This window comes from Ylistrum balloti, unplaced genomic scaffold (genome assembly GCF_031769215.1).
Source record: "Ylistrum balloti isolate Yb309-2 unplaced genomic scaffold, AGI_CSIRO_Ybal_v1 Utg370374, whole genome shotgun sequence".
In the NCBI taxonomy this organism is placed as follows: domain Eukaryota; kingdom Metazoa; phylum Mollusca; class Bivalvia; order Pectinida; family Pectinidae; genus Ylistrum; species Ylistrum balloti.
In genome coordinates, this window is record NW_026782262.1 from 290,181 (window position 1) to 310,014 (window position 19,834).

At 35.3% G+C, this 19,834-nt stretch overlaps 1 protein-coding gene and 1 pseudogene across 1 annotated transcript; both read left to right on the forward strand.

Annotated features, from left to right (window-relative positions):
• The first annotated feature begins 4,585 nt into the window (after positions 1-4,585).
• On the forward strand, positions 4,586-7,024 carry LOC132554050 (toll-like receptor 4). Its single transcript, XM_060218347.1, has one exon. It carries the CDS (start codon positions 4,586-4,588, stop codon positions 7,022-7,024), a length of 2,439 nt encoding a protein of 812 aa, XP_060074330.1.
• Positions 7,025-15,594: 8,570 nt separating this feature from the next.
• On the forward strand, positions 15,595-17,897 carry LOC132554051 (toll-like receptor 4; annotated as a pseudogene).
• The last annotated feature ends 1,937 nt before the right edge of the window (positions 17,898-19,834 follow it).

Sequence of the window (19,834 nt, forward strand, 5' to 3'; positions counted from 1 at the left end):
ATACAATGTACCTCCTTGATAACTGTTTTTGGTATCACAGGATACATTGCACCTCCTTGTTCTCTATTTTTGGTATCACAGGATAGACTTTTCCTTTTTATTCGCTGTTTGTGATATTGCAGGATACACTTCCCTATTCAATGTTTTTGTTGTATCGCATGATACTTATTATTTATTTATTTTTTGTGGTATCGCTTAACACTTCCTTATCAAATGTCGGTGGTATGGAAGGATACCACCTTGTCCACTGTTTGTTATACAGCAAGACACATATCATATCAATATATCGACTGTGACATTCAAGTACTTACTTACTGTATATACATGTATTATAAACTTCTATGTATTCATATTCATTCTGTTTATTATACATACATTATAAGTTCTGACCTACTTATTGACTTTGAACTCTTTGACCTATTTATTCACTGTATGAATTATAAACTTTGACCTTATTATTCACTCTAGACATTAAATGTTGTGACCAACTTATTCACTTGATACGTTATAAACTTTGACTTAATTATTCACTCCATACATTAAACATTGTGACCTACTTATTCACTTTATATACCACAAACTCTGATCTACTTATTCACGCTACACATTGACATTTTAGATGTTAAATGTTTTTTATGTTATTACCTAGACATCTTTAGACTTCGAGGTTACCGGACACTGTGTTATCGGAAAACTTTAAATATTTTAAAACATATAATGGTACTTGACAGATAATTTGACCTTCTTATTCAATGTATACATTAGAAAGGGTGACCTACTTGTTCACGGTATAAATTAACTTTGACATTTTGACATTTAAAAACGTAAACTGGTCCTTGGAAGATAATTGAGAGATCTGTTTTTGTTTAATTTTCTTCTTTTAAATCAATAGCTTCTTTTTTTTACATTATTACTGACTTTTAATTACCAGATACAATCGTATACATGATGTTGAATTGATGTTGTTATACCTGGAAGAACAGGAAATCGTTATATCTATGACGAGACAGATACGTGTGAGGACGATTTTACATTGTCTGCATCTTGAAAGTTAGTCGTACATAAAAAAAAATTCAATGTGATTTTCATAATTTAGAAGGTGTACTGAAAATGAAATGTTGAAACAGAGAGAACGGCATTTTTTGTACTTTTCCAAGCACATAACCAAATTAGTTTTATTGTGTTCAGCTGTAAAATCTGGAGCCATCTTTCTGTTGATGCAAGATCATCACCATTATTCAGCTCTTTCAGAAACAGAGCAATAAAGCAATACTGTAGCATGTATATGTAAGCAAGAAGTTTGTGCTTTCTGTAATAATTTGGGTTTACGTTATCATAGTTATCATTGTATGAAAAAGAGTGTCATTCATATTGCAAGTGTTTTTACAGTATACCTTTCATCTAAGTTATATTCAACTTTAGAATGTCTACTAATCTTGGGGACCCTGAGAGACATTTCAGGTTGTAGATCAAGTCGATAAATAAAGTTTTATTATTATTATTATTATTGCAAGCTAAACTTAATAAGTATTTGCATATTAGTATATTTGAAATGCAACTTTTTCTAAGTAAGGATAATTTTTCAAGTATCCTTTTCCTGACTAAGGGGTCGGGTAAAATGTGCCATAGCCAAGCTTTGAACCCCATCCATAACCAAGATCTTGTTTACAAGTATACTGCACTTTAAATTACTGTTTGTTCCTTAGTACACAAGCAACTAACCTATAGGTATTCCGGTAGTAGCTTGTTACTTTATTTACTTACTTTTGAATCGATTAGAAGCTTTGCAATACTGACTCTTTCAAACGTGCAAATGATCTAGTAAATTGTATATCATTTGAAACAAAATGTCGAACTTTACAGAGGACATTGGCATTTAATAGCAAATATTTCGGCAAATAAACATCGTACAATGTTTTCGTATGGTTAGATAATCTAACGTCAATATATAACCGGATCATTTGTTGCACAGTCGATATGTTCATTAACATGAAATTAGTATTTTCATATGAATTATTTATTGTTGCTGAGTAGGTAATGTTACAGTGTAAGAATGCAATACAATAGTAAATGTTTTCATATTTTCAGTAGCTTAATTTGAAATATTTATCGAGAGACATATTTATTGGTCTTTCTCCGGAACATGAGCTGCACGTGTATGTCATGTTAAAAGAAAGATGCACAACTACAATAGCCCACAATTGTTACGTACATGGTGGAATATGGAAAATGTACCATGAAAATCAATACCGACTGGAACCATATACACATGCAAATGTATAGACTTTTGATACGCGACCTTGAAAAATAAACTTAAATGAATTCAAATGCGATGTTCATTCTGAGTATTGTGCAATTGCATTTTATATATAAAATAAAAGATAAAATTTCTTCTATATGACAGATATTATGTGCATATACAGCAACCTTAAAAGCCATCAGATACAAATCGAGTAGATATCATAAATATTACAGATTTTCGTCTTAGGTACAAGAGAGCTAATGCGATATCTTATCAAGAAAACCATATTTTTACAAGAAATAACGAAAATAACTTTTCCCAGTGGAATTTCGAGTCTGAAATCGAGTTGATATAAAAATTGTATGTATATATATATAAATATATGATTTTTATATGTAACTGTCTGCAATCGAGTGAAATCAATGATGGAAATTCGGGGAAAAAAAGTGTCCAGTAACAATATCCATACCGTTAATATTATTTAATAGACTCTATATTTTAGCCCTTGTTAACGAGCAAAAAATTATCTTAAGCTCATTCATCACCTTTCAACCCTAAGATTGAGATATTTTTGGTCTTTACAAAGGGTAAAGGCCGAATGGGTTCTCGGGACGCTTTACACTATCGTTCTCGATTATAGTTTGTAACAACTTTGTCTATGCTTTATGATCTATACTATTCACAATTTGATAGGGAACACTTTTTTATTTAATGTGTAACGGTATCACCAAGCGAAGAATAACAGTATTAATTTGCTTCAATGCTCATTGTACACAGATACCCCGAAAATCGCAAATTACGACAAAAGGGGCGAAAAATTAAGTCCTACGAAACAGTGTCGTTCAGCGAAAAATACAGTGTTAGTATCGAATATAACGTCCTCGAGCATCAATTACGCTCTGGCAGCGGCGGCGCATGCTTCTTATCAAGTCTCGTATCCTGTTTTGGGGAATACTTGTCCATTCAGCGACGAGAGCTGCTTGAAGTTCCTGAAGCGTTCTAGGTTGGATGTTTCTCTCCGAAACAGCGTTCTGAAGAATGTCCCACACGTGTTCTATAGGATTGAGATCTGGAGATCGGGCTGGCCAGTCCATCCTCTTAATTGTTTCTCTTTCCACATACTGTTCAGTCACACGAGCTCTGTGTGGTCGCGCATTATCGTCCATAAGAATGAATTCCGGACCTATAGCACCAGCATAAGGCCTGACGTACACGTCCAGGACTTCGTCACAGTACCTCTGTGCAGTCAAACTGCCATTAAGGAACACATGAAGGTTGGTCTTGTCTTGCGTGCTAATGCCATCCCAAACCATAACAGATCCACTACCGTATCGGTCATGTTGGGAAACGTTAGCGGCATGGAACGTCTCATTTGGTAGTCGCCACACCCTGGCACGTCGGTCAGTGAAAGCTAAGCAGAATCTAGACTCGTCTGTAAAAAGTACGGGGGACCAGTCATGGAGGTTCCAATTCACATGATCACGAACCCAAGCAAATCTAGCTTGAACATGTCGTAACGTCAAAGGAATTCTCACAGCAGGTCTGCGCGACCTTAAACCAGCATCACGAAGTCTATTTCTCATAGTTTGTGTGGAGATACGAGTTCCGGTGGCATTCTGGAAGTCATTACGTAGTGACGTAGCTTTGATGAACCTTTGACGTCGAGCTGCAATAACAAGATAGCGGTCTTGACGCTGCGAGGTAAGTCGTTCCCGACCCCCACCATGTGTTCTGGAGACAGTTCCTTAATTTTGGTAACGATTCCTCATACGTGATACAACACTCTGGGACACACCAATGTCATTGGCCACCTCCCTTTGTGACCTACCAGACTGGATCATACCAATGCCCCTGTCCATATCTGAAGTGCTTAGACGTCTTCTAGCCTGCTGTCGGGGCATTTTGAAACCATTAAAATTCAAAATGTAAAGCAAAAAGCGAGAGATTCTGCCACAAACGTATTGATGACAATCTGCACGTAAGAGGCTCGTGCGTGTACACGTGACGTGTAGGCGTTACGGGTGACTGACCACATAAACATCCGATACACATAGACCTCGGTACAGATATAAACCAACAAATATATGGAATACGTATTATTTTATCTTAAAAGAAAATTTTGCTAATTATTAGGTGTGATCCCTATCAAATTGTAAGTAGCATATTTACGTAATGTGACTTTTGTAATACTTTGTGTCTTGATAAAGGGGCAGATTGTCTCAAAACAATTTACTTGTCCTTACTGTCATTATTACTTCATTAATCAAACACCAATAAAAGTTAGTCTTTAATGTGCAGTTCAATAATATCGTATACTAGAGTAATCAAGAATTCATTTTTAAAATGTGTTTGTTGTTTAATATAGGTGCTGTGTCCAACTGCTGTAGTGTAACCAGAAAAGAGAGTGATGTCACGTGTTTTGGGTGTCAACTGAAAGCCGTACCTCGGGATCTGCCAATCAGCACCACTGCATTAAATCTTGAGAATAACACCATTGAAATACTAGACAATAATTCATTTAAAGACCTACTAAACCTCCAACATCTGATACTTGCGAGAAATGGAATGCATAGTATTACTCCTGGAACCTTTGACATTCTTGGGAACCTGACATACTTGGATCTTTCATATAACGATTTGGAACATTCTGCGTTTGATTCCTCAGTTTTCAAACGACTTCATCAACTTAGATTTTTATATTTACATGGAAATCGATTTCATTTGAAAAAGATATACCCTGAAAATGCGATATCCTTTTTAACATCGCTTCAAAATTTAAGGATAGATATATTCAATGGATTTCAATTTGGAAATGGATTTCTTAATTTGACTGAGCTGAGAATCTTTGATGTTGACCATATAGGCACGGAACGCGTGTCGATTCAAAATACATCTTTCAAAGGACTTGCAAATTCAAAAATATCGCGTTTGTATCTTCAATTTGGAATGAAGAATATAGAAGCAAGTTCGTTATCACCATTCAGCAGTCTTGTGTCGCTTGTACTGGATTCCAAGAAATCCTTGACAATTCAGGAGGTTCTGTTGGGCCTGTATGGTTTACGAGGACGTAATATGGAATCGGTAACACTCACGTCTAATCATGTTCATTACAGTCCAAATGGTTACTTGGCGAAGTCAGATATGGTGTCTCTGGGAATGATTTGTGTCAGGAAATTAGACATGACGAGCAATTTTATTTCGGGTATAAGAATGGAAGCAGTGTTGGCCTGGACTAGTAGGGGATGCCTGCAAGTTTTAGATATCTCAAAAAATGCGATCACGTCACCACAACTCTTGAGCCTGCTGGTGTTGTTTCCATCTATAATATATGTATATTCTTCGTACCAAATCGTTACATTTACGAGGAAACGTCGCGTTTCAATGCACGAAGAAAAAACCGTGTATTTACCGAAACATTTGCAACATCTTTCTCTTGATCACGATCCTTTTAATTTTGTCCTCGAAGACGTAACAATGGTCGCAGAAGACAACAATCTGAGAGTGCTGGATATCAGTTACCCTGCACATAGAACAGAATGTTCAGAAGGATATATTCAAGGTCTGATACATTTAGAAAAATTGTACATATCTGGTTGGAAGTGTTCAACCCCAAGTACTCATTTATTTGCTAAATTTCCGAGCTTGTCACACCTTGAGGCTAAAGAATGTGACCTCGGAGATAGACTTAGTTTGGATGCAGAATCACTGTTCACAGGAATGTTCAACCTTTCATATGTTGATCTCGCTTTCAACAATATTGAGACTTTAAATTCTATTATATTCAATGACCAATCTCATTCATTGAAAACCCTCAATCTTACAGGGAATCGAATGGAACGTCTTGCCCTGGAAACTCTGGAGCATCTTCATGTATTAGAAACTCTTGATGTTCGTAACAATCGTATATCTGCTTTATCAGACACGGAACGTTCATTAATTGATGTTTGTGCATCTAAATCAGAAAATTTTAAAATAGTTTTGACTGGAAATCCTTTAGTTTGCAGCTGTGACAATTTGGAGTTTCTTGTCTGGTTTCAGACGACCAAAGTTGCTCATGACAGGGATAGCATTGTATGCAGCACACAAGAAGGAAAAAAAGTCCGCATCACAAAGTTCCTTGAAACCTTTGATGAATTCCAGGACAGTTGTGTCGCTCAATTCTGGTTATTAATCTCCGTTACTCTCGCCTTGATTGGAATCTTCTTGGGTATTCTCTTTCGACTTGCCTGGCGGAAAAGCGTTTGGTTACGAGTGAGTTGTCGACAACCCTTAGAGCATGAAATATATCCGTATGATGTATTCATATCATACTGCGACAAGGACACTAAATGGGTAGCAAAAACATTGGTTCCGTGGTTAAATGAAAAGAACATTGAATATTGCATTGATGAAAAGAGCTTCAGTCCTGGCCTTGATCAAGCCGATAACATTTTGAACGCTATAGATAATTCACATAAAACTGTTTTTGTTGTGAGCTGTGCTTTTCTAGAACATCAATGGCCAATGTTTGCAATGAAATTAGCCAGCACTTATTCATTTCGCGATGGACGTGAAAATATGAATATCATTATTCTACTTAACGATATAAAGTGTAGTGAGTTTCCTAAGCTCATCCGTAAGAACTGGGACATAATTCGTCCCCTACATTGGCCAAATGAAAAGAATACCGATCGACGCCAATTGATTGCAGCTACTCAAACTTTTTGGAAACGGTTGGTAAAACGCATTCAAAGAGGAAACGATCGCTTTATAACAGAATCAGCTTCTGAATCAAGTTTGTAGTTTGGCCTGGACTCATTACACGCAGCCGCTTAACAATTAGTCAAGCAATTTTGGCGAAAAAATATAATAAAAACGAAAAAGAAATTAAATGTTATCGGATCATCAACACCTGTTAAATAATTCGGTCATCACTCGTGTAAAAACACCTCATGGGCTCTGATAAGTTTTAGATTGACGTCATCAAGGTTGCTAAAACGCATTCAAATAAAAAAACGATTGCTATGTAAATTAGTCGGTTTATGAAACAAATGTATAAATAGTTTGGTTTTGGTATCATCCAAAATGCCCTTACAACCGTAAACTGATAATACTTAAAGATAAACAGAATTTCGAAGGAAAAAACCTGCTCCTATCTTTGCTTGCTTGGTTGGGTTCCATGGAAGACTAACTTTATTGACCTGATGGTTTCTTTGTTGTAAACCTAGTTCTCGTTAGTATGTCTATTGGTTTCTTTGTTGTAAACCTAGTTCTTCCTTTCGTATACCTGATGGTTTCTTTGTTGTAAACCTAGTTCTCGTTAATATACCTGATTGTTTATTTGTTGTTAACCTAGTTCTCGTTAGTATGACTAATGGTCCCTTTGTTGTAAACCTAGTTCTTCTTCGACAGCTTGACGCTATTATAGTATACATGTGTTGACAATAACATGGCAGGTGTCGTCGACGAAGAGGGAGACCCGTTTTTATTCTGGAACATCTGATCTAATTTTCTTTGTTCTTTTTCAACTGTCTACATTTAAATCTTTCTATAAATATATAATTCAAACCTTATTCTACAAGAAAAGCAGTGAAACAAGCTGTGATATAACGTATACACGGATTTCCATGTCTCACGTTAAGTACATTCTGGTTCACGAACCACATCGTATATGTAGACAAACAACATTCTTTTAAAATTGTGGAATCGAATAACGCAAGAAAAAAATAATAAAAACTGTGTATCTGCGTATGATCGGCATACCTGCTCGATGCACGATATCATCAAACATTCAAGACGTTTGGTTATGAATGGACGGCAATGTTATGGATTGAAAAGGAAGGCAAATTGTTGGTGTTTACCATCCCCAACTACTTAATTTCTAGTAAGTGACATTTCAAAATATCAATTGCCGTCTTATTGAAAAATGAAAAGACAATGAAAAGAAAAGTCAAGCAAAACAGGCACCGTGTAAATTAAATTTTCTATCCTTTCTACACCATGCCCCTATGTGTGTGGGTTTTTTTATGTTAAAAATAATGCTTAACTGCATTACTGTTAAGCTAAAAGACCAGGATATTTTTCCTCAACATAAGCGTTCCGAATAGTTATGTTAATTCAAACTATTAACTAAAGGTTAAAATCGTTTTTTGTGTATACAGAGCATCGTACCTTAATCCTTAAAATAAAATCAGGTTTTTTTTGTTTTCTCGTTGTAAAATCACACTAAACACACGAGTAATTTACCCAGCGTCATAATGGAGAGTCCACACAACGATGTCCGCAGGTTAAGGTGTCTCTTTACCTTTTATTGACTTCACTGTAGTGGGTACATTCCGTCACAACTGTTGTTACAAAGAATCACTATCAGTAACAGTTTGTTCAGTTATTCATATCGTCATACCCTGACGATAGCAAGTCCGTCAGACCTGACTAAACACAACGTTTCACAAGAAAGTATATATATAGAATCCCTATTCTCCCGATTACTTCCTGAATGAATGCTCTTTCAGAAGGATGTATAAATATGTGATTGTGCTGGTCTGCTTTTGTAGGATATTTCGATATTCAGGTAAAGATATTCAATGTATTGATAATGTTTGTTGTTTATTGTAAAACTTGAGGTTTTGCGTTAAGTAATTAACAATTATCCTACCTGTGTATCGGTGTCGTTCTAAAGATCTGTTCACTTGTTTTACTGTTGTGACATAAAGACAGTTGGTATTCTTTTCTTTTGGAATAGATTTAACTAAAATTCACTTCAACATGGTATTGCAGCATATATATTTTAATATTACTCATTGCTGATAATATTGTAATTGATTTCTATAACAATTTCCATTGTTTATAAATTAATGCTACGACCAACTAATTATTATTATTAGTGGTGTTCTTCACTGCTTTTCACTGCTTGTGGTATCGCAAGACACATCCTATTCACTTTTTTGGTATCGTAGGATACCTCTTTTTAACTGGTATCGTATGGTACCTTATCATTCACTGTTTGTGGTATCGTAGGATACCTCCTATTACTTGCGTGTGGTTTTGGAAATATCTCATATTCACTGTTTGTGGTATTGCATGATACCTTCTGTAAACTATTTGTGGTATCACAAGATATCTATTAACTTTATGATTTTGTCATATCACAAGATTATCTACAATTTGTTCTAACGTAGGATACCACCTTATCCCCTGTTTGTGATGTAGTTGTATTTCATATAAAAGATTTGTGGTATTGTAATATATTGTTACCGTAACAGGGCCACTAGGGTATGACGCATCCATTACAAGTGACTTCACACACCATTTCACAAGAATTTTTTATGTACAGAATGCCTTTTCCTCTCGATTACTTCCCGAATGAAGGGTCTCTCAGAGAAATACGTAATCATGTTAATCTGCTGTATTATATTGGAATATTCAGATAAAGAGATTCGATGTAGGAAATCTTGTTTACTTCATAAAAATCCATTCACTTTTGTTTACTTTTAAATATACATTTCGAATACGTTATGATAACATGGGATGTTTTTGAAGAAAATTGTACAAAATCATCTACTTTTGTTTTATTATGGAAATCGTACACCCCAGTTTTTCATTTAGATAAACATGTGATATTTAATTCGCGGATTTATCTTATCAGATCGATTTACAAACAATTGCGCGGCCCTGATTGCGTCATATCAGATGTGCGTTGTTTTAAGCCGAACAGAATGAAATAGTTGTGTAAATTATGAAATTAACAGAAAATAAGCCTATTGAAGTAATAAAATTGTAATGATAACAGAAAGAGCATACACACTAGTGTATTTACCCGACACCCTGCTTAAAATCTGTGATCGTAACCTTTCAGTTCCGGGTTGCCAGATGCGCTATATTTAGACGGCATGGGTGGGAGTATTCAACTGATCACAGAAGAGATATCCTGATGCTAACAAAAGCTATTAAAGTAATTAGAATAAGTTCATAAAAGGTCCATAACAGCTAGAACTTTGCAACGTGGACGAGATATTTCTTTAATTCATTTACACGTATTACAGATGATATTAACTTCTTTTGGGATAGGTTTGACTAAACTCTATTTAAACATTGATCACAATTCATTTCAGCATGAGATAACAGCAATGGTATTTCATTGCGACTCTTTGTAAATAATTTACTCACTATATCTGTTATTGTTCACATCTAACTTGGCACTGTATAATAAGTCATAATGGTCCACTTCCTGTTTGTGAAATGTACATCCTTGTTAACTGTTTATGGTATCACAGGATACATTGTACATCCTTGTTAACTGTTTATGGTATCATATGATACAATGTACCTCCTTGTTAACTGTTTATGATATCACAGGATACATTGTACATCCTTGTTAACTGTTTATGGTATCACAGGATACATTGTACATCCTTGTTAACTGTTTATGGTATCACAGGATACATTGTACATCCTTGTTAACTGTTTATGGTATCACAGGATACATTGTACATCCTTGTTAACTGTTTATGGTATCACAGGATACATTGTACATCCCTGTTAACTGTTTATGGTATCACAGGATACATTGTACATCCTTGTTAACTGTTTATGGTATCACAGGATACATTGTACATCCTTGTTAACTGTTTTGTTACATTGTACTCCTTGTTAACTGTTTATGGTATCACAGGATACATATGTACATCCTTGTTAACTGTTTATGGTATCACAGGATACATTGTACATCCTTGTTAACTGTTTATGGTATCACAGGATACATTGCACTTCCCTGTTAACTGTTTTTGGTATCACAGCATACAATGTACCTCCTTGATAACTGTTTTTGGTATCACAGGATACATTGCACCTCCTTGTTCTCTATTTTTGGTATCACAGGATAGACTTTTCCTTTTTATTCGCTGTTTGTGATATTGCAGGATACACTTCCCTATTCAATGTTTTTGTTGTATCGCATGATACTTATTATTTATTTATTTTTTGTGGTATCGCTTAACACTTCCTTATCAAATGTCGGTGGTATGGAAGGATACCACCTTGTCCACTGTTTGTTATACAGCAAGACACATATCATATCAATATATCGACTGTGACATTCAAGTACTTACTTACTGTATATACATGTATTATAAACTTCTATGTATTCATATTCATTCTGTTCATTATACATACATTATAAGTTCTGACCTACTTATTGACGTTGAACTCTTTGACCTATTTATTCACTGTATGCATTATAAACTTTGACCTTATTATTCACTCTAGACATTAAATGTTGTGACCAACTTATTCACTTGATACGTTATAAACTTTGACTTAATTATTCACTCCATACATTAAACATTGTGACCTACTTATTCACTTTATATACCACAAACTCTGATCTACTTATTCACGCTACACATTGACATTTTAGATGTTAAATGTTTTTTATGTTATTACCTAGACATCTTTAGACTTCGAGGTTACCGGACACTGTGTTATCGGAAAACTTAAAATATTTTAAAACATATAATGGTACTTGACAGATAATTTGACCTTCTTATTCAATGTATACATTAGAAAGGGTGACCTACTTGTTCACGGTATAAATTAACTTTGACATTTTGACATTTAAAAACGTAAACTGGTCCTTGGAAGATAATTGAGAGATCTGTTTTTGTTTAATTTCCTTCTTTTAAATCAATAGCTTCTTTTTTTTTTACATTATTACTGACTTTTAATTACCAGATACAATCGTATACATGATGTTGAATTGATGTTGTTATACCTGGAAGAACAGGAAATCGTTATATCTATGACGAGACAGATACGTGTGAGGACGATTTTACATTGTCTGCATCTTGAAAGTTAGTCGTACATAAAAAAAAAATTCAATGTGATTTTAATAATTTAGAAGGTGTACTGAAAATGAAATGTTGAAACAGAGAGAACGGCATTTTTTGTACTTTTCCAAGCACATAACCAAATTAGTTTTATTGTGTTCAGCTGTAAAATCTGGAGCCATCTTTCTGTTGATGTAAGATCATCACCATTATTCAGCTCTTTCAGAAACAGAGCAATAAAGCAATACTGTAGCATGTATATGTAAGCAAGAGGTTTGTGATTTCTGTAATAATTTGGGTTTACGTTATCATAGTTATCATTGTATGAAAAAGAGTGTCATTCATATTGCAAGTGTTTTTACAGTATACCTTTCATCTAAGTTATATTCAACTTTAGAATGTCTACTAATCTTGGGGACCCTGAGAGACATTTCAGGTTGTAGATCAAGTCGATAAATAAAGTTTTATTATTATTATTATTATTGCAAGCTAAACTTAATAAGTATTTGTATATTAGTATATTTGAAATGCAACTTTTTCTAAGTAAGGATAATTTTTCAAGTATCCTTTTACTGACTAAGGGGTCGGGTAAAATGTGCCATAGCCAAGCTTTGAACCCCATCTATAACCAAGATCTTGTTTACAAGTATACTGCACTTTAAATTACTGTTTGTTCCTTAGTACACAAGCAACTAACCTATAGGTATTCCGGTAGTAGCTTGTTACTTTATTTACTTACTTTTGAATCGATTAGAAGCTTTGCAATACTGACTCTTTCAAACGTGCAAATGATCTAGTAAATTGTATATCATTTGAAACAAAATGTCGAACTTTACAGAGGACATTGGCATTTAATAGCAAATATTTCGGCAAATAAACATCGTACAATGTTTTCGTATGGTTAGATAACCTAACGTCAATATATAACCGGATCATTTGTTGCACAGTCGATATGTTCATTAACATGAAATTAGTATTTTCATATGAATTATTTATTGTTGCTGAGTAGGTAATGTTACAGTGTAAGAATGCAATACAATAGTAAATGTTTTCATATTTTCAGTAGCTTAATTTGAAATATTTATCGAGAGACATATTTATTGGTCTTTCTCCGGAACATGAGCTGCACGTGTATGTCATGTTAAAAGAAAGATGCACAACTACAATAGCCCACAATTGTTACGTACATGGTGGAATATGGAAAATGTACCATGAAAAACAATACCGACTGGAACCATATACACATGCAAATGTATAGACTTTTGATACGCGACCTTGAAAAATAAACTTCAATGAATTCAAATGCGATGTTCATTCTGAGTATTGTGCAATTGCATTTTATATATAAAATAAAAGATAAAATTTCTTCTATATGACAGATATTATGTGTATATACAGCAACCTTAAAAGCCATCAGATACAAATCGAGTAGATATCATAAATATTACAGATTTTCGTCTTAGGTACAAGAGAGCTAATGCGATATCTTATCAAGAAAACCATATTTTTACAAGAAATAACGTAAATAACTTTTCCCAGTGGAATTTCGAGTCTGAAATCGAGTTGATATAAAAATTGTATGTATATATATGATTTTTATATGTAACTGTCTGCAATCGAGTGAAATCAATGATGGAAATTCGGGGGAAAAAGTGCCCAGTAACAATATCCATACCGTTAATATTATTTAATAGACTCTATATTTTAGCCCTTGTTAACGAGCAAAAAATCATCTTAAGCTCATTCATCACCTTTCAACCCTAAGATTGAGATATTTTTGGTCTTTACAAAGGGTAAAGGCCGAATGGGTTCTCGGGACGCTTTACACTATCGTTCTCGATTATAGTTTGTAACAACTTTGTCTATGCTTTATGATCTATACTATTCACAATTTGATAGGGAACACTTTTTTATTTAATGTGTAAGTTCGGTGAAGATTTAACAACACCAAGCGAAGAATAACAGTATTAATTTGCTTCAATGCTCATTGTACACAGATACCCCGAAAATCGCAAATTACGACAAAAGGGGCGAAAAATTAAGTCCTACGAAACAGTGTCGTTCAGCGAAAAATACAGTGTTAGTATCGAATATAACGTCCTCGAGCATCAATTACGCTCTGGCAGCGGCGGCGCATGCTTCTTATCAAGTCTCGTATCCTGTTTTGGGGAATACTTGTCCATTCAGCGACGAGAGCTGCTTGAAGTTCCTGAAGCGTTCTAGGTTGGATGTTTCTCTCCGAAACAGCGTTCTGAAGAATGTCCCACACGTGTTCTATAGGATTGAGATCTGGAGATCGGGCTGGCCAGTCCATCCTCTTAATTGTTTCTCTTTCCACATACTGTTCAGTCACACGAGCTCTGTGTGGTCGCGCATTATCGTCCATAAGAATGAATTCCGGACCTATAGCACCAGCATAAGGCCTGACGTACACGTCCAGGACTTCGTCACAGTACCTCTGTGCAGTCAAACTGCCATTAAGGAACACATGAAGGTTGGTCTTGTCTTGCGTGCTAATGCCATCCCAAACCATAACAGATCCACTACCGTATCGGTCATGTTGGGAAACGTTAGCGGCATGGAACGTCTCATTTGGTAGTCGCCACACCCTGGCACGTCGGTCAGTGAAAGCTAAGCAGAATCTAGACTCGTCTGTAAAAAGTACGGGGGACCAGTCATGGAGGTTCCAATTCACATGATCACGAACCCAAGCAAATCTAGCTTGAACATGTCGTAACGTCAAAGGAATTCTCACAGCAGGTCTGCGCGACCTTAAACCAGCATCACGAAGTCTATTTCTCATAGTTTGTGTGGAGATACGAGTTCCGGTGGCATTCTGGAAGTCATTACGTAGTGACGTAGCTTTGATGAACCTTTGACGTCGAGCTGCAATAACAAGATAGCGGTCTTGACGCTGCGAGGTAAGTCGTTCCCGACCCCCACCATGTCTTCTGGAGACAGTTCCTTAATTTTGGTAACGATTCCTCATACGGGATACAACACTCTGGGACACACCAATGTCATTGGCCACCTCCCTTTGTGACCTACCAGACTGGATCATACCAATGCCCCTGTCCATATCTGAAGTGCTTAGACGTCTTCTAGCCTGCTGTCGGGGCATTTTGAAACCATTAAAATTCAAAATGTAAAGCAAAAAGCGAGAGATTCTGCCACAAACGTATTGATGACAATCTGCACGTAAGAGGCTTGTGCGTGTACACGTGACGTGTAGGCGTTACGGGTGACTGACCACATAAACAAACACATAGACCTCGGTACAGAATAAACCAACAAATATATGCTATTATTTTATTAAAAGAAAATTTTGCTAATTATTAGGTGTGATCCCTATCAAATTGTAAGTAGCATATTTACGTAATGTGACTTTTGTAATACTTTGTGTCTTGATAAAGGGGCAGATTGTCTCAAAACAATTTACTTGTCCTTACTGTCATTATTACTTCATTAATCAAACACCAATAAAAGTTAGTCTTTAATGTGCAGTTCAATAATATCGTATACTAGAGTAATCAAGAATTCATTTTTAAAATGTGTTTGTTGTTTAATATAGGTGCTGTGTCCAACTGCTGTAGTGTAACCAGAAAAGAGAGTGATGTCACGTGTTTTGGGTGTCAACTGAAAGCCGTACCTCGGGATCTGCCAATCAGCACCACTGCATTAAATCTTGAGAATAACACCATTGAAATACTAGACAATAATTCATTTAAAGACCTACTAAACCTCCAACATCTGATACTTGCGAGAAATGGAATGCATAGTATTACTCCTGGAACCTTTGACATTCTTGGTAACCTGACATACTTGGATCTTTCATATAACGATTTGGAACATTCTGCGTTTGATTCCTCAGTTTTCAAACGACTTCATCAACTTAGATTTTTATATTTACATGGAAATCGATTTCATTTGAAAAAGATATACCCTGAAAATGCGATATCCTTTTTAACATCGCTTCAAAATTTAAGGATAGATATATTCAATGGATTTCAATTTGGAAATGGATTTCTTAATTTGACTGAGCTGAGAATCTTTGATGTTGACCATATAGGCACGGAACGCGTGTCGATTCAAAATACATCTTTCAAAGGACTTGCAAATTCAAAAATATCGCGTTTGTATCTTCAATTTGGAATGAAGAATATAGAAGCAAGTTCGTTATCACCATTCAGCAGTCTTGTGTCGCTTGTACTGGATTCCAAGAAATCCTTGACAATTCAGGAGGTTCTGTTGGGCCTGTATGGTTTACGAGGACGTAATATGGAATCGGTAACACTCACGTCTAATCATGTTCATTACAGTCCAAATGGTTACTTGGTGAAGTCAGATATGGTGTCTCTGGGAATGATTTGTGTCAGGAAATTAGACATGACGAGCAATTTTATTTCGGGTATAAGAATGGAAGCAGTGTTGGCCTGGACTAGTAGGGGATGCCTGCAAGTTTTAGATATCTCAAAAAATGCGATCACGTCACCACAACTCTTGAGCCTGCTGGTGTTGTTTCCATCTATAATATATGTATATTCTTCGTACCAAATCGTTACATTTACGAGGAAACGTCGCGTTTCAATGCAGGAAGAAAAAACCGTGTATTTACCGAAACATTTGCAACATCTTTCTCTTGATCACGATCCTTTTAATTTTGTCCTCGAAGACGTAACAATGGTCTCAGAAGACAACAATCTGAGAGTGCTGGATATCAGTTACCCTGCACATAGAACAGAATGTTCAGAAGGATATATTCAAGGTCTGATACATTTAGAAAAATTGTACATATCTGGTTGGAAGTGTTCAACCCCAAGTACTCATTTATTTGCTAAATTTCCGAGCTTGTCACACCTTGAGGCTAAAGAATGTGACCTCGGACATAGACTTAGTTTGGATGCAGAATCATTGTTCACAGGATTGTTCAACCTTTCATATGTTGATCTCGCTTTCAACAATATTGAGACTTTAAATTCTATTATATTCAATGACCAATCTCATTCATTGAAAACCCTCAATCTTACAGGGAATCGAATGGAACGTCTTACCCTGGAAACTCTGAAGCATCTTCATGTATTAGAAACTCTTGATGTTCGTAACAATCGTATACTTACTTTATCAGACACGGAACGTTCATTAATTGATGTTTGTGCATCTAAATCAGAAAATTTTAAAATAGTTTTGACTGGAAATCCTTTAGTTTGTAGCTGTGACAATTTGGAGTTTCTTGTCTGGTTTCAGACGACCAAAGTTGCTCATGACAGGGATAGCATTGTATGCAGCACACAAGAAGGAAAAAAAGTCCGCATCACAAAGTTCCTTGAATCCTGTGATGAATTCCAGGACAGTTGTGTCGCTCAATTCTGGTTATTAATCTCCGTTACTCTCGCCTTGATTGGAATCTTCTTGGGTATTCTCTTTCGACTTGCCTGGCGGAAAAGCGTTTGGTTACGAGTGAGTTGTCGACAACCCTTAGAGCATGAAATATATCCGTATGATATATTCATATCATACTGCGACAAGGACACTAAATGGGTAGCAAAAACATTGGTTCCGTGGTTAAATGAAAAGAACATTGAATATTGCATATGTTTGCAATGAAATTAGCCAGCACTTATTCATTTCGCGATGGACGTGAAAATATGAATATCATTATTCTACTTAACGATATAAAGTGTAGTGAGTTCCTTAAGCTCATCCGCAAAAACTGGGACATAATTCGTCTTTTACAATGGCCAAATGCAAATAACACAGCTCCCCGACAAACCTTTCGGAAACGGTTGTTGAAATGTATTCAAACAGGACATGAGCGATTCATTACAGAATGTGTTTTAGAATCAAACGTATGAATACCGAGATAAGAAAGTCTTCTGAACTGGATCGCTTATAACCGAAGCAAACGAATAACAAATTAATGTGAACAGTTTACGACTAATCGGTGATCGAGATGAGTTTCACTTTTCGTCTATTGTACTTGTACTTGTTTGATATTAAAATAAAGTTTGGTATTAAGAACAAACAAGAGAAGAATTTCTGTTGATATTGACATCACTTACGTAAATAATCATACAATGTGATTGCATGTAGTCTTTGTTCTTCGACAATAAGGAACGTTTCTAATCTAAATGAATATTAATAGACTTTTTTCTCAAATACATTCATTTTATTAGTTTGAAAATACTTCAATAACACATTATATCTTTACATCGCTAATTTCCATAAATTAAAAAAAGAAACTTATAAAAATGGTTAAATGCCATATCACACCTGCCTTTATATAGTAAAATATCAAAATATTTCAGTTTCTTTCTCAGTACTATCAAATCAGGGTGACTTTCCCATTGTGATAATTTTTACTTAAGGCTGGAATTAATGGTATGTGGAATTTGAGTTTTATACAAGCCTGCTAAAAAACGTTTCTTCTACACGATTTGATTTTCCCCTTGTCAAACGGAAGAAACGCCTCCGTTCTCTAAAGAGAACTTTTTTCAAAGGAATTTAAATGTCTATGAATTATAATGTATATTTTCTAAAAAAAAAAGCACTTTTAAATAAAAAATGAAATATACGGAAGAAGGAATTGTTAATATGACTGAATCATTGGTCGTTGAGTTTGGCGGTAAGATCTTCCAACAGAATATTTAAATATCAATGGCAACAAACCCTTATTTTATCTTACAGTCTATGTAAACTTGTTACACAGATTTTGCAATTTTTTCAGTATCACTTCTTCCCAATATATTGATGATGTCTTGGAATAAGAAGAAATGTATTGACTATATCAGTTATATCCATTATTGATCCACGTTGAGATACATTCATGTCTTTAAAAGTTTCCTTGGATAACCATCTCGCATATACTTTCTCGTACATTTTTCGGCAAACTCAACGGAACTTCGCATAGCATTAGCATTTATGTTGAATAGGAGCTACTTAAATTACTTGTACCAATTAATTTGTTTTCTTGGCGGTAATATTTTTCAGCGAGCTAATATGACGAAGATTGGAACAATGCGAGGGTAGAGGAGAGAGGAGACACAGCTCGAAACTCTGAATGATCAAGGAATCAATTTAGAATAGGGTAAAAGGATAACTATTAACAGAAACGAAGGGGTGCCACTTGGGTAATCAGTGTGGTGCAATTTTGCTTGCTAATAAGGAACAGATTGCATAAAACACCACTATAAAACACCACAATATCAGGATGAAAATAGGCCCCGACAATTTGACAGTTGATAATTCACTTCCATCCAATCTCCGGGAAAACAGAATTCTTGTTTGTGCTAAAGATCAACATTTCAGATATATCTGCAACAAACTGATGAACAGTATTGCCCTCTTTGATGTCATCAAATGTTATATTTGGTAGCAATGGTATTAAAACTTTATGAGAAAATATGTCAAACGTGTCTTCTTGACAGGGACGACTGAATAATAATATTCAGTCTCGCTTTCCCTCTTCCGTAAGCCCGTGACGATGAAACATTTATATGCAAAATGTATGCATGAAGTAACAGATAACTACCGTTGATAAAAAGGGCAATATCTCACAATGATCCATAAAGTACAAACACGCAAATCATTGTCTCTACACCACACAAGTCATGGATACTGTCTTTAAACATACAGATATTCTCGTGAAATCGCAGGAATTCGAGGGGGGGCATGGACACAATGTTTTTTTGTGGATAAGGATGATGAATTTGGATTTTCTTTTTTCAGTACTACTGTTTGATGATACTTATGTTTATATGGTATGACTAAGTCAACACAACTGTTATGCATT

Excerpts from the sequence above, each read along its gene's own strand:
- LOC132554050 (XM_060218347.1), top strand. The coding sequence starts at position 4,586 with ATGTGTTTGTTGTTTAATATAGGTGCTGTGTCCAACTGCTGTAGTGTA.